General features: G+C 34.1%; 1 protein-coding gene and 1 non-coding gene across 10 annotated transcripts in view; both read right to left on the bottom strand.

Moving 5' to 3' along the window:
- Positions 1–15,807, bottom strand: part of WDR17 (WD repeat domain 17) — a 115,154-nt gene that overhangs the window by 75,119 nt on the left and 24,228 nt on the right. For 3 of the 9 annotated variants that reach the window (XM_055276444.2, XM_055276445.2, XM_055276447.2), the window contains exon 2: positions 7,854–7,976. The exons of the other annotated variants lie outside the window; for them this stretch is intronic. In XM_055276444.2, the coding sequence (XP_055132419.1) occupies positions 7,854–7,919 (66 nt within the window). In that variant the 5' untranslated portion in view covers positions 7,920–7,976. The remainder of the gene's footprint in view (positions 1–7,853; positions 7,977–15,807) is intronic. 9 annotated transcript variants of the gene reach the window in all.
- LOC129481452 (small nucleolar RNA SNORA51) lies at positions 6,203–6,334 on the bottom strand. The gene has a single exon (XR_008657441.1). It is a non-coding gene; the product is annotated as a small nucleolar RNA SNORA51 (small nucleolar RNA).

Genomic DNA, 15,807 nt, shown 5'->3' with positions numbered 1-15,807 from the left:
CAATCTCTTTCTGTTCCTCAGACTCAATATTTTCTATTGCCTTATCTTCATATTTGCTAATATTTTCTTCTTAAATATGTCTTTGAATTCTTCTATTTTACTTAAGTTATTATATTTTTCAGCCCTACAATTCTTTTTCTGGTTTTCTCTCTATTATTTCCATTTTGTTCATACATTGTTTTCTTGACTTTCTCCATATCTCCCTTTAGTTTTTAAGCATCCCAAGACAGTTGTTTTAAAGTCTTTGTCTAGTAGATCTTTCATCAGGTCTTTTTCAGAAAGCATCTGTTTATTTTTTTTTTTTTCCACTGAAAGAGCCATAATTTTCTGTTTCTTTTTAGGACTTGTGGCTTTTTGTTGAACACTGGACACTTGAATCTAGTAATATGGTAACTTGGAAATCAGAGTCTCCTCCTTCCTCAGTACTTGCTGTTTTTGTTTTTACTTACTGTTTTTATTTTCAATTGTTGTGGGCTGTCTCTGTGCCAAGGATCATCCTCATGTATAAACATAAGGACTTCTCAGGGTTATTCTGAACCTGTGTCTTTCTCTGTTCATGCACAGTAACTTCCTAATTTTCTTTGTATAGTCAGTTGCTTTTGAATTGCATAGGCTTTAATGGCTGGCTCCCAAAAGGGTAAAAAGACAAAAATTAAGTGATTCAACCCTTTAAGTCCCCTTGAAATTACTTCAGCTGGAGGGGGAGGAGATTGTAACAATAGAGGTGGGTGCAATAACAATGGCTGCCTGCCTCTTTGTCTGCACTTCTGTGATCAGAAGCAGTAGATCACTGATATATAAAGGACAGAGTGTTTTTTTTCCACCCTGGTTCACATAAGTTGCTTGCAAGATACTTCTGGGATATATGCTCAGTTGTCTGCCCTGGGGCTTGAGGTGAAGGATGAGTAGCTGCCACTGTGCTGAGAACTAAAACTTACTAACTTCAATTTATCATCCAAGCCTTCCCCTGGAAGTTGCAAGCCTTCATAGATTCTGGTATTACAAAATAATTACATCAGACAGACTGTACCAGTGCAATTGTCGTCTAGGTGGGGAGAGAGATTTCTAGTGCCTTTCATGGCTTAATGGCTCATTGCTTTTTAGTGCAGAATAATATTTATTTATCTAGATGTAGCACAGTTTATTCATCCACCAGTCTACTGAAGAACATATTTGTTGCTTCTGTGTTTTAGCAATTATGCTTAAAGCTGCTATAAACACCCATGTGCAGCTTTTTGTGTGGACACAGCTTTTTAATTCATTTAGATAAATACCAAGGAACACAATTGCTGGATCATATAGTAAGAATATGTTTAGCTTTGTAAGAACCCATCAAACTGTCTTCCATAAGTTGTATCATTTTATATTCCCATCAAAAATGAGAGTTCCTGTTGCTCCACATCCTTGCCAGCATCTGGTGTTTGGATATTAGCCATTCTAATAGATGTGTAGTGGTATCTAATTGATTTAATTTGCAATTACCAAAGAAAAATGATGTTGAACATCTTTTCACATGCTCACTGATCATGTATATATATTCTTTGGTGAGGTATCTGTTCAGCTCTTTTGCCTACTTTAAAACCAGGTTGTTCAATATTCTAGTTACTGAGTTATATGAATTATTTGTATATTTTGAATAACAGATCTTTAGCAGATGTGTCTTTTGCAAATATTTTCTTCCATTCTGTGGCTTGCCTTCTTATTCTGTTGATATTGTAAAAATTGAAGATTTTCATTTTAAATAAGTCCAGCTTATCAATTATTTCTTTCATGGAACATACTTTTTGTATCTAAAAAGTGCTAGCCAAACCCACAGTCATCCAGGTTTTCTCTTATGTTACCTTCTATGAGTTTTATAGTGTTGCATTTTACATGTAGTCCTATGCTGCATTTTGGGTTAATTTTTGTAAAATATATAAGGCCTGTGTCTAGATTCTTTTTTTTTAACATTGTATATCCAGTTATTCCAGCCTCATTTGTTGAAAAGACTATCTTTGTTTCACTGTATTGCCTTTGCTCCTTTATCAAATATCAGTTGAGTACATTTATGTGGGTCTATTTCTAAGCTCTCTATTCTGTTCCATTGATCTATTTGTCTATCCTTTTGCAGATACCACGGCTGTCTTTTTTATTGGAGCTATATAGTAAGTCTTTAAGCTGGGTAGTGTTAGTGATCCAACTTTGTTCTCCTTCAATCCGTTCCTGCATGTTGTCTACTTTTACCATTAAAGCTATTAGCAAATTAATTGTAGTTTTTTAAATTCCTTGTCTGATAATACCAACATTTCTGTCATATCTGACTCTGGTTCTGATGCTTTATCTGTCTCTTCAAACTGTATTTTTTTGCCTTTTTATCATGTAAATTTTTGTGAGGTGCACATGATGAAATGCATAAAAGAAAGTGCTGTAAATAGGACTTTAGTAATGTAGTGGTAAGATGTGGGGGTAGAGTGAGCATTCTAAAGTCCTATGATTAGGTCTCAGTCACGTGCCCATGACCAGTGCTTCTCAGTACCCCCAGCCCTGCTTAGGTGGGACAGGACGGCTGAAGGCGGCTGATGTTGGGTATTTTCCTTCTCCCAGGTAGGTAAGGCTCTTATAAAGCCCCAGAGTGTTATGCTCTGGACAAATAGGTTCTCTTGAGGGTAGGTCTTAAGAACAGAATGCCACGATCCTAAAATTCATACAGAACCAAACAAGAGCATAAATAGCCAATGCAATCCAAAGCCAAAGGAATAAAGCTGGAGGCAATGCATTACCTGACTTCAAATTATATTGCAAGACTATGGTAACCAAAACAGCATGGTACTGGTATAAAAAATAGACACATAGATCAATGGAAGAGAATAGAGATCCCAGAAATAAAGCCACATACCTACAGTGAATTGATCTTTAACAAGGCCAACAAGAACACAGAGTGAGGAAAGGATATCCTTTTCAATAAATAATGCTGGAAAAATTAGACATCCATATACAAGAGAATAAAACTAGACCCATATCTATCACCATATTAAAAAAAACAATTCAAGATGTACTAAAGATTAAATGCAAGATCAGAAACTATAAAAATACTAGAAGAAAACCTAGGGGAAACTCTTATGGACATTAATATAGTCAAGGAATGTATACTATGACCTCAAAAACACAGGCAACAAAAACAAAAATAGACAAATGGGACTTAATTAAACTAAAGAGGTCCTGTAGAACCAAAGAAATGATCAACAGAGAGAACACACAACCTGCAGAATAGGAGAAACATCTGCAAACTATTCATCCAACAGGGGACTAATATCCAGAATATACAAAGAAACCAAACAACTCGACAACAACAAAAATACAAATAATCCCATTAAAAAGTGGAAAAGGACATGAGTAGACATTTTTCTAAAGAAGACATACAAATGGCCAAGAGGTATATGAAAAAATGCTCAACATCACTGATCGTCAGAGAAATGAAAATTAAAACCACAATGAGATATAATCTTCCACCACACAGAGTGCCTATTACTAAAAAGACAAATGATAGATGTTGGTGAGGATGTGGGGAAAAGAGAATTCATACAGTGTTGGTGGGAATGTAAATTAATACATCTTCTATTGAAAATAGTATGGAGATTTCACAAAATAACTAAAATTAGAGCTATTATATGATCCAGTAATCCTACTACTGTGTATCTACCCAAAGGGAAAAAGATCATTACAGCAAAAAGATACCTGCACTCATATGTTTATTGCAGCACTATTTGCAATAGCAAAGCTATAGAATCAACTTAAGTGTCTATCAACAGATGATTGGATAATGAAAATGTGGTATATATACACAGTGGAATACTATTCAGCCATTAAAAATCATGTATTTTGCAGCAACATGCATGGAGCTAGAGGTCATTATCTTAAGTGAAACAAGCCATGCAGAGAGTCACATATCACATGTTCTCATTCATAACTGGGTAGTAAAAATAATGTGTACACATGGATGCAAAAGTGGAATGTTAGACAAGGGAGACTCCAAAGTGCGAAGGAGTGGGAGGGGGTGGATGATGAGAAATTACTGAATGGTACAATGTACATTATTCAGGTGATGGATACCCTAAAAGCCCTGATTTGATCACTATGCAATCTATGCATGTAACAAAATTGTACTTGTACTCCATAATTTTATACGAATTATTTTAAAAGTTGATTAAAAATAAAGAACAGAATGCTCTAGTGTAATTTAAGTGGTTTCTTTTCCTCTCCCCCTGCTGGAAGCAAGAGGATATTCTTCTCTAATATTCACTGTGAGCACCAGTTTAGAGCTCCTGGAAGCAAAACTTACAAAAGCTCCCCTGCCACCCCCATTACTGGGTTCCCGTGAAGTTTTTAACTCTCAGACTTGACCTTATTGTGCTTCCATTGATTTATCAGTTACAGTTCAGATTTTCTTAGTCTGGCAGTGATGCCCAGGTTGGTTTCTGCTAATTGATTTCTGCTCTGGTAAGTTGTGATTCTCTGTAACCGCATTTCTATCTCAATAATTTTGAGGGCAGTGATTTGCCTTGTGCCCTTAGTTCTCAGGTGGATCTAGGACGAGTTGTTGATTTTTCAATGTGTTCAATTTTTTACTGGTTAAAATGGAGTAGCAACTTCTAAGCTGCTTACATACTGAACTAGAAACCAGCAGTTTCTCTGCTTATTTATTAAAAACAAAAATAAACTTCTAAATTTATGCCAATACATTTTGACTTTAACTGAGAGTATATCTTGATTTATTATTTTTTAGTTTCCAAAATTAGATAATACAAGCATTTCTATGTTGACACAAAATTTGGCATACCTTTTTTCTTAAATAGCTTTTACAGGTCTTACAATCCAACAACTTAAATCCTTTTAAAATTCAGAGTCAAATAACTTGCTAAACCAGATATTAAAATAATATGTAGAACAAAACAAAATAGCTATTTCAAAACAAAATAGATATTTTTTAAAATCTGATTCTAAATAAAAGATAAAAAGCATATCATACATTATTGAATATATAAATATTATTACATTTAAAATCCGAATTAACATATTCAAGCAAAGTCTAATATGTGAATTTCTAGATTTTTTTTCAAAAGGACTAAAAAAGATATGTAATAATTATGCAGTCTTCATTAAATTATATCTACAGTTGCCAAGGAGATGAAACAAAATGTCCAGAACCTTTTGTTATCTTTGTAGTCAGCATGGATTGTTACTCAAGTCATGATTCTGCATTACTAAAAACAGGAAATGGTCCACTGAAGGTCCATTTCAAAATAAATATTTATATTTTAAATATAAATCCTACAAAATATGTCACATATAAAGGTAAATAAACATATTTAATTATGACAGGTAATATATTGCAGATAAATGTTTTACAAAGCCTTTATTACCCTTACTTTAGAATGTTTCATTAATAGTGAACCACTCAAGAATTTTCATGTCAATTTCAAAGATTTGTTGCTTCCGAAAATACAGTCTTTTTGGCCCAGGAACAACACACACAGTTTACCAATGAAGTACTAAACACTGTAGCTCACTGAATAATGCAGATTTATAATGGATTCAGGAAGAAACCCTGAGCATTGTGTCACCCCACATAGAAATGACAGCATCAGTAGTCTGGCAACTATAACCCTTGCAATGATATTATTTTTTTAACTGAAACTCTATTTTTGGTTTCAATCTCATACCATATGGAACACACACACACACAAAAAAAATAATCATACTAAATCTACCCTTAGGTTCAATAGGGAATAGATGGTGAAGATGCTTTTTGCAAAATGAATAAAAAGAGTGATAAGGATATATCTACATTAGTTTGGCATAGGTAATAAAGCTTGGTTTTAAATATGTAAGATTATTATGATACAAGATAATCACAACAAAAATTATAAAACTAAAAGTTTATATATATGTGTTTGTATAAACATAGTCACATGCCATAAATACTAATTATGTCAAAATACCAATGTCAACTTAGTGCTCTAAAGATCAAATTCACACTTGTATGTGACTTTCCAAACATTACATTTCTAATTTACAATTTTTAACTCAAAAACACAACTTATCTCTTTTTGTGAACATTTTAAAAAACGATTTTAAAAATCTGCTATGCTGAATGCTTATTATATATAATATATATGCATATGCAAATAACATGAAAAATAATACGCTGAATTTTTTTTCAATTCTATGTTCCCCCATTCACAATACAGACCAGGCACAGGTCCTGGGCTGAAGTGCACATGGGGTAGGTTTATTCTACCTTCTCTTTCTGTACCGTCAGTGTAAGAACACAGCCTGTGGTAAGCACCAGGAGGGCACAAGCTGGATTTTTGAAAGAAATTAAGGTCAATATTCATGTGTCAATTTTTTTCATTCAGAATAGGAGCTTTCATTTTCATCTACATATGTATGAGAGCTGGTCAATACTTAAGCCAGAAGGAGCTCAAACTCACAATAATAGAGTAATTTTAGGGTCAATCTATTTCTATATTTTAATAGCTACACTTTTAATATGTTTCAAAACCAGGCATTCATTTATAAAGGCCCATTGTAGTATAAAGGGCAAGAAGGGAAAGATTCTGAATTCTCATAATCTCCATGAGCTGCTCTAAAGTCATTTTAAAGCAAACACGTTTCATTAAAAAGCATTTTTCTTAAAATCCGTTCCCATTCCTGCACACAATACAAACAAGGATACTGGCATTGTGTGTGTGTGTGTGTGTGTGTGTAAGTGGGGCTTGGAGTATTACTACTAAACTCATAAGCTGAAATATTTCCATCATTTATACCTGAAACTGAAATTCAGATGGAAAACTGCTCATTAACTCTCAACTCCTTTTCTGAACAATGCTTTAGGATTTACAATATTATTCTCCAGAGTTAGATATTTACTGGCTCCAGAGATGTTTACCAGATTTTTTCACAGCTTACAAAATAAGTATCTGAAAAAAAAGTCCAAAAGGCTTTAAACTCTTGAGGATTTATAATTAAAAAGAAGTAATACTGAGAAAATATCTGTAATTAATGTGCTTAGGATGGGAATCTCAAGAAAAAGAAAGAAAAATAAAGTACCGTATATCTTTGGTAGCCTATGCCCTTGAACAACAGTGGTGAAAAATCTAGTAAAATTGAACATAGTCCCACTAACTAATAAAATAAAAATACACAAATTGTCTTCATTTAAATAATCAAGAAATTTAAAAAGTGAAAATAATCAAAGAGAAATCATATATTATTCTAGACTAAATCCATTTGACAAGGTACATTTTAAATAGCATTTTTTTCTATTATTGTAATAATAGGTTAGAATACTATTTTCAAAATACTATGCAAATGTTGCCACACTAACAATGCAGTTTGTTTTCAAACATAATTAAGGGCCTAAAAATTTATCAGATGCAACATGGCACTCTTCTTCAGAATTGTTTTCATTTCCTTTTAAAATATTTGTTTAATAAATTGTATCAGCATACATTTATATTGTTTCATTAAGTGATTTTCTTTATGGGAAAGACTTGCTTGAAATTATTGCTATTTTCATATATTAATCTCAATATATAAAATGTTATTTTATATTTAAAGCCTAAGAGAATTTGAAAACATTAAGAACTCATCTGAAATTAGGATAGAAAAAAATGCCCTTTCTTCAATATATAATTACCCTTATTATATTCTTACTTTTGCTTTAAAAACTAGCAAATAAGTGTCTTATTCATGCTCAGAATTTTGCAATGCGAAAATGTCCACAATATAAATGACACAGAAATAGAACTATATGAGAAGCAAAGCAGAAAAACAATCGCAGGAAATTGTAATTACAAATAAATATATCTTACTCTTTGTAGTCCTTCATACCAATCATCTTGCTCAAACCAATTTGAAATGTAAGTCATCCAAGCCATAGATTGTTTCTACTTTAATCAAGGCAATTGGAAACTCAGCATCAGAATAGTCAGCACCTAAAGTAACAACAATGTGTTTCAACCAAACAAGATTTACCAAAATCTCCCTCGTGAAATGATGTTCAGTACAAAAGGCTAGAACTGCACAAATATTTCAGCTGAAACAATTTTAATTATTTACAAGTAAATAAGAAAATAAGAAAAAAATCGGTAATAACGTTGGATAGTACCAGATAATGCTATTATTAAATATTTTATTAACCTTTCTGTTTACATTCTTAAAAAAAACTTAGATTTAACTTTTATAAGAAACAGGTCAATGATTTCTAAAAGTTACCAAGTTAAAAATAAGGTATCCATAAAAATCACAAAACGGGCAGCAGAAAATGATTTACATTTTCAACCTCAGGAACTGAAGCTTTCTAAGTTAAAAGGTATACAATGATAAAACCAATCCTATATTTCTGTTTGCTTCCAGCCCCATAGTTGAGTTAAATCATTTTACATTTCAGTTAATTGCTAACCACCTAACCGCGTCAAAAAGTTTAAAGACACCATTTAATATAGTGCTAATATGTTCAACAGAGTCAAAATCACATGAATGTAATTTAATTCTAGTTTTACTCATTTTTAGAAGGAAATATTTACTAGCCAAGATGAGTAAGATATTTCTTCCTACACTGGAGAATATTTGGACTTCAAAATATCCTTTATCATGTTTAGATGCTTAATTCAACATACAACAGGTTCTAAGTTATCTTTTCTTCAACAGAGACAAAATAAAGGAAGGAAGGACAAAGGGCAGAAGGATGGACGGTAGGAAGTGAGGAAAGAAGGAAGGAAGGGAAGAGAAAAAGGGAAAATGAGTAAAATAATGAAAAGAGAATTAAGCAACAAAGGAAAAGAAGGAAGGAGGGTAGGGGAGGGGGGAGATTACAATTTTTGTAATTTGAGTGTTTCATTCTTCAATATCCAAAAAGTAAGATAGCTTTTGTTCTGGCATAGGAAGATACACTTGTATGGAATATAATTATCACTGCAGCTAGTTGAGAACAGCCTTATCTCTACTGTGATTCCTTACTCTTTAGAAGTATTTTCAATAATATCTGAGTGAAGCCTCAAGTCAAAATGCTTGGGAATAGGTTCTTGCTTATGCAATAAGCTCCAGGACTGGCAAAATCTCTTGCTTAATTTGTTTACATTTCGATGACTTCCTTGAATCTGTTATCTTGGCTATTCTGCCCTGCTCTTTTAGTTTCCACAAAGCGCCTCGTTCCTGCCTATCTGCTCAGGTTTTTAATCGCCTGCCTTATCCTATCCTCTGGATTTGTCCTCTCTTCATTGTTGTCTCTGGCTTATCGTATTTTGAGTTGCAATTCTTTATCTAAGTCCTGCCATCAGCTTTTTTTACCCTACCTTGAACTTTTACCTAGTACTGGCCCAACAACTCTACCAACCTTGTCTCTGCTTCAGTAATTCCCGTGTGTCTCCCATAACACAACCTACAGGCCATACCAAGCTCCTAAACTCCATTTCGAGCTACCTGCTGAATCTAGATCTCTCAGCCCTTTACCTGATAATCTCAATATTAACATATTTAAAACCTAATGTATCTCTTTCAAGTAAGGTTTTCCTTTCTACCACCCCAAATATTCTTTCTCTTACATTCTCCATTTCAATGACTATCATTATATTCTAGATAGTAACTTGAGATGAAAATATCAAGTCATCTTTGATTATTCCATCAACCTCATCTCCTCCTACTACATTTGATCACCGAGTCTTACCAAATTACTTTGAAAAAGTCTATTCAGAAGGCCCTTATCTTCATTATTAATGCCACTACTTTTAATGAAACCTTTCATTGTGTCCTGTACAAACTAATGCAATAGTTTACTTACTGTTCTCTGCTTTCAATGTATTTCCCAAATATATGTTGTCCTTCTATGCTTTTAAGGCTTTTTGCCTGGAAGCTTTTAAATGTTTTCCCCAGGCTGCCCCTTTCACCTTTTCCTGTGAGTAGTGAGCTCTTGCAAGTTTTTCAAGACTCAAATTAAATACCTCTTTCTTTTGATGACTTTCTCAAATCCTCAAATCTCTTGTCTGTGCTCCTTCATATCTGTATTTGTAGGTATTAGATAGTGATTATTTGTGTAGACATAAATTGTGAGTTCCTCAAAAGACCAAGCCTTAATCATCTTTGTATAGAAGATACAAAATGTATGTTGAGTGAATTGGCACATGCGGTGCTATGAAAGTTTGTCACCTAGTGACAGTTCACATGAACTGAAGGCATATATTACTGAAAGTTGGAAAAGATCTAAGGAAATGTATCTAAGTAAAATGGGATTACTATCCAATTCCTTGTGGGGTAGCAGCTAAACAAAATCACTTAAGAAATTGTTTTTGGTGTTTTTTAAGAGTAAAATAAAACTTGAATTAGTAAAAGTACTTTGTCATCATGCCATCACCAAGTGTGTCTTTATTATACTATTAGAAATCCAGTGTAAATAAAATACCTTATTCATAGAGCATATAATAGTTCTTATTTCTTATGTCCTGATACTTTTCCATGAGCACTATTTATTATATTTGCAAGGAATAAGAAAAGCAGGAGATTTCATATTATGTAATCTCAGATTAAATGTTATCTTGCATAAAAAATACTTTTTTTGTTGTACTCCAAGTATTTTGATTGTATGAGAATAGATGGGGTCTGGTTCATTTAGTATAAGAATGGTAAATGGGTTTTAACTCTCGCCCCTCCCTGGGATGCAGAGTTGAAACCTTTAGCTGACCTCAGAGGGGAAGCATGCCATGATCTCTCAGCAGTAACTGAGAAAAGAAGAAACTTTTGAGGAAATTTATTACACATCTTCACATCCCTGTATCTATGTCCATGAGTCTAATTGATATTTCATTAAACTCACACATTTAACTTATTTTAGTCAGAAAATTCTTACTACCTGTTAAAATTAGTGATAGAAATAAATGACAAAAACAAAATATTAAATATCACTAATTAAAATAAAATAGAAAATGAAGTAAAGTAGTTTTCATTGTCAGAAAACTTATTGCAGGCATTGAGTAGTCAAGCACACAAGTAGTCTGTGATTTCTCCATTTTTTTCACAAGATGACTTTTGGCTATTCTGGGTCTTTTGTGGTTCCATATACATTTCAGGACTATTATTTCTATTTCTGTGAAGAGTGTCATTGGTATTTTGATGGGGATTGCACTGAATGTGTAGATTGTTTTGGGTAGTACAGACATTTTAACAATATTGATTCTTCCAATCCTTGAACATGGAAGATCTTTCCATTTTGTGTCCTCTTCAGTTTCATCAATGTTTTATAGTTTTCATTATAGACTCTTGCACTTCTTTGGTTAAGTTTTTTCCCAAGTATTTTAGTTTATTTGTAGCTGTTATAAACGGGACTACATTCTTGATTTCTTTTCTTTCTTTTTTATTTTGAGACACGATTTCACTCTGTCACCCAGGCTGGAGTACAGTGGCACAGTCTGGGCTCACTGCAACCTCCACCTCCTGGGTTCAAGCGATTCTAATGCGTCAACCTCCAAAGTAGCTGGGACCGCAGGCGTGCGCCACTGCACTCGGCTAATTTTTGTATTTTTAGTAGAGATGGCATTTTGCCATGTTGGCCAGGCTGGTCTTGAACTCCTAACCTCTAGTGATCCACCCACCTCACCCTCCCAAAGTGCTGAGATTACAAACGTGCCACCACATCCAGCCTTGATTTCCTTTTCAGATTGTTCACTGTTGGCATATAGAAATGCTGCTTATTTTTGTATGTTGATTTTGCATTCTGCAACTTTACTGAATTTATCAGTTCTAGTTTTTTTGGTGGAGTCTTTAGGTTTTCCTAAATATAAGATCATATCCTCTGCAAACAAGGACAATTTGATTTCTTTTGTTCCAACTTGGATGCCGTTTATCCCTTTCTCCTGTCTGATTGCCCTAGCTAGGATTTCCAAAACTAAGTTGAATAACAATGGTAAAAATGGGCACCCTTGTCTTGTTGCAGATCTTGAGGAAAGGCTTTCAGTTTTTTACCATTTAGTATATATATGTGGCTTTTATTGTGTCATGTTATGTTCCTCCTACATCCAGTTTTTTGAAGGTTTTTATCATGAAGGAATGCTGAATTTTCTTAATGCTTTTTCAGCATCAATTGAAATGATCATATGGTTTTTGTCCTTCATTCTGTTGACATGATGTATAATTTGATTTGCATATGTTGAACCATCCTTGCATCCCTAGGATAAATCCCACTTGGTCTTTATGAATGGTCTTTTTTTAATATGCTGTTGAATTCAGTCTGCTAGTATTTTGTTGAATATTTTTGCATCAATATTCATCAGAAACATTGGCCTTTAATTTTCTTTTTTTGTTGTGTCTTTGTCTGGTTTTGGTATTAGGGTAATACTGGCCTCAAAGAATGAGTTTGGAAGTATTTCCTCCTCTATTTTATAGAATAATTTGAGTAAATTTGGTATTGGTTTTTCTTTGGTATTGTTTGGTATTGTTTGGTTTTTCTTTGGTATTGTTTGGTAAAATTCAGCAGTAAAGCCATTGTGCCCTGAACTTTTCCTTGATGGGAGACTTTTTATTATCATTTTGATATTGTTACTTGCTATTGGTCTATTCAGGTTTTGGATTTCTTCATGGTTCAATCTTTGTAGGTTGTGTGTCCTTTTCTTTTAGGTTTTCTAATTTATTGGCATGTAATTGCTAATAGTATTTTTAATGAACCTTTCAATTTCTGTAGCATCAGTTGTAATGTCTCTTTTTTTCATCTCTGAATTTATTTAGGTCTTTTTTATTATTAGTCTGGCTTACAGTTTGTTTTTATTTATCTTTTCTGAAAACCAACTTTTCACTTCATTGATCTTTTGTATTTGTTTCAATTTCATTTATTTCTGCTCTGATATGTATTACTTCTTCTACTAATTCTGAATTTGGTTTGCTCTCGCTTTCATAGTTCTTTAAGATGCATCATAGGTTTATTTATTTCAAGTTTTTCCACTTTTTTGGTGTAGGCATTTATTGCTGTAAGTGTTTCTCTTAATACTGTTTTCAATATATCCCATAGGTTTTGGTAAGTTGTGTTTCCACTTTCATTTGCCTCAAAAAATTTTCAATTTCTTTAATTTATCCATTAACCCAGCAGTCATTCAGGAGCATATTGTTTAATATTCATGTGTTTGTATAGTTTCCAAAGTTTCTCTTGTTACTAATTTCTAGTTTTATTCCATTGTGACCAGAAAAGGTATTTCATATGATTTCAACTTTTTTGAATTTTTTAAGACAGTTTGTGGCCTAACATATGGTCTCCCCTTATAAATGATGCATGTGTTGGGGAGAAAAATGTGTATTCTGCAGCTGTTGGATAAAATGTTCTGTAAATATCTATTAGGTTGCTGAGGATAGGCCCCCAAATCTGGCCATAAACTAGCCCCAAAACTGGCCATAAACAAAATCTCTGCAGCACTCTGACATGTTCATGATGGCCATGATGCCCACGCTGGAAGGTTGTTGTTTACCAGAATGAGGGCGAGGAACACCTGGCCCACTCAGGGCGGAAAACCACTTAAGGCGTTCTTAAACCACAAACAACAGTATGAGCCATCTGTGCCTTAAGGACATGCTCCTGCTGCAGGTAACTAACCAGAGCCCATCCCTTTGTTTCCTGTAAGGAATACTTTTAGTTAATCTATAATCTATAGAAACAATGCTTATCACTGGCTTGCTGTCAATAAATATGTGGGTAAATCTCCATTCGAGGCTCTTAGCTCTGAAGGCTGTGAGACTCCTAATTTCCCACTCCACACTCTATATTTCTGTGTATGTGTCTTTAATTCCTCTAGCACTGCTAGCATCTCCCCGACCAAGCTGGTCTTGGCATTGGGTGATAACGATGTCCTTTCAGTGAGGACCATATGGGCCTATATCTTAATAATAAGGAAGAAATGGAAATAGACCATTTCTCACAAAGCCTGAGGCTCAACATAAGTAAATTCATTTAATGACTTGAATAATGTGACCTGCCTGTCTTCGTCTGTTTGTCTTGCTATAAGGCTGGGTAATTTATAAAGAAAAGAGGTTTATTTGGCTCATGGTTCTACAGGCTATACAGGAAGCATGACACCAGAATTTGCATCTGGTTAGGGCCTCAGATTACTTCCACTGATTGCAGAGGGGAAGAGGAGCTGGTGTGTGCAGAGACGAAGTGGAAAGAGAGAGGGAGCAAGAAAAGGTGAAGGAGATGCCAGGCTTTTTTTTTTTAAACAACCAGCTCTAATAGGAACTCATAGAGCAAGAATTTGCTCATTACTGCAAGGACGACACCAAACAATTCATGAGGGATCTACTCCATGATCCAAACACCTCATTATAACCTCACTGCAACATGGGCAATCAAATTTCAACATGGATTTTCAGGGATAAACATCCAATCTATAGCACTGCCCTACTCTAACTCCCTCCATGAGCAAAAGTATATTCTCTCTGGAGGAAGATAACATTAAATTATCAGCACTTAATAAAATAATGACCAGGCAGGCAAAAATACAGAAATTCCGAGTTATGCTTGTTTCCACTTACATATAAATGGAACACCTTCATTTCCAGGAACAATGGAGAAGGAATAAAAGCAAACCTCATTTGTCTCTGAGGAGGGATAGAAAACTCTCCTTTCTGACCCTAGGAACCAGGGAAAAATCACTGGTTCTAGGAAAAGGGAAGAAGCAAAAGCTGTCATACCCTAGGGAGCAGGCTGGGAAAAATCTTAGTCCCCAGTTCTGTCCAAAAACAAGGCATAGATCTGCCACTGTTTGAGGAAATGCAAAAAAAGCTCTCTTACTCAACACTCACACATACAAAGCAGAGACTGGCTGCCACAGAAAGGGGTTAAGGGGTATAGGAGAGACCCACAAATCTTCGCTAAGAACCAGACTCTCATAAACTGGGGATCAAAATTGTAGTATAATACTACATTAGGGTACTGTAAAATAATTCGAATGAACTATGATAATCAAAAGTCAAACATAAAAGGATACATATTACATGATTCCATTTAGAGTAAGTTAAAATAAGCAAAATTAATTCTGTGTTATTAGAAGTTGTGAAAGAGTTTTGAGGGGGAACAGAAACTGTAACTAAAAGAAGCCCTGAGGGAGATTTCCAGGGAGTTTACAATATTTATTTTATGCTAATTATGCTAATGAGTACATTTTGCTGCAATAAAACATTAGATTACAATTTCTGCTTTCAGGTATATAATCTGAATAAAAAGAAATTACATACTAAAAATCCACAGCAGTGCTTTCTCGTATTAACAGAATTAAAAGGGGAAAATGCAGAAATTAACATGTCCACATAGAGATACAGTGTAATTAAATTATATTTTCTAACTTCACTTGGGCAATTTCATTTCTCCTTTTTACTTTTCCATTAGAGTTTTCTGTCCACTAACCCCAACCAACAATATTTCAGAACACATCAACTTAAATCTATCTCTGGGATGTAGTACAAATTCTTCTCTATTCCACAAGTATTGTTAGAAGCAATGTCAGGGACAAGCAGATGAAGAAGGCAGAAACAAAAAATAAATAATCCCTATGATGGGGCAGGAATAAAAACAGAAGTCTTTCTAAATAAGCTGAAGATGGATTAGATCAAGGAAATGTGTTTGGGATCCAAAGAAATACCAACAGGAAATGTAACGACTTTGCCATAATCATCTCAGCCTGTTTATGTCACATCTATAGCAGGTCCTCTACATCCTTAATTCTTACTATTACCACAGAAAATGTGTACTTGAGCAGATCTCCACTATCATGTTCTGAAAGGCCTGAAGAAATCTAC

The sequence above is a fragment of the Symphalangus syndactylus genome, chromosome 4 (assembly GCF_028878055.3).
Source record: "Symphalangus syndactylus isolate Jambi chromosome 4, NHGRI_mSymSyn1-v2.1_pri, whole genome shotgun sequence".
In the NCBI taxonomy this organism is placed as follows: domain Eukaryota; kingdom Metazoa; phylum Chordata; class Mammalia; order Primates; family Hylobatidae; genus Symphalangus; species Symphalangus syndactylus.
The sequence above is the reverse complement of the archived record's forward strand: the minus strand, read 5'-3'. Positions and strand labels throughout refer to the sequence as shown.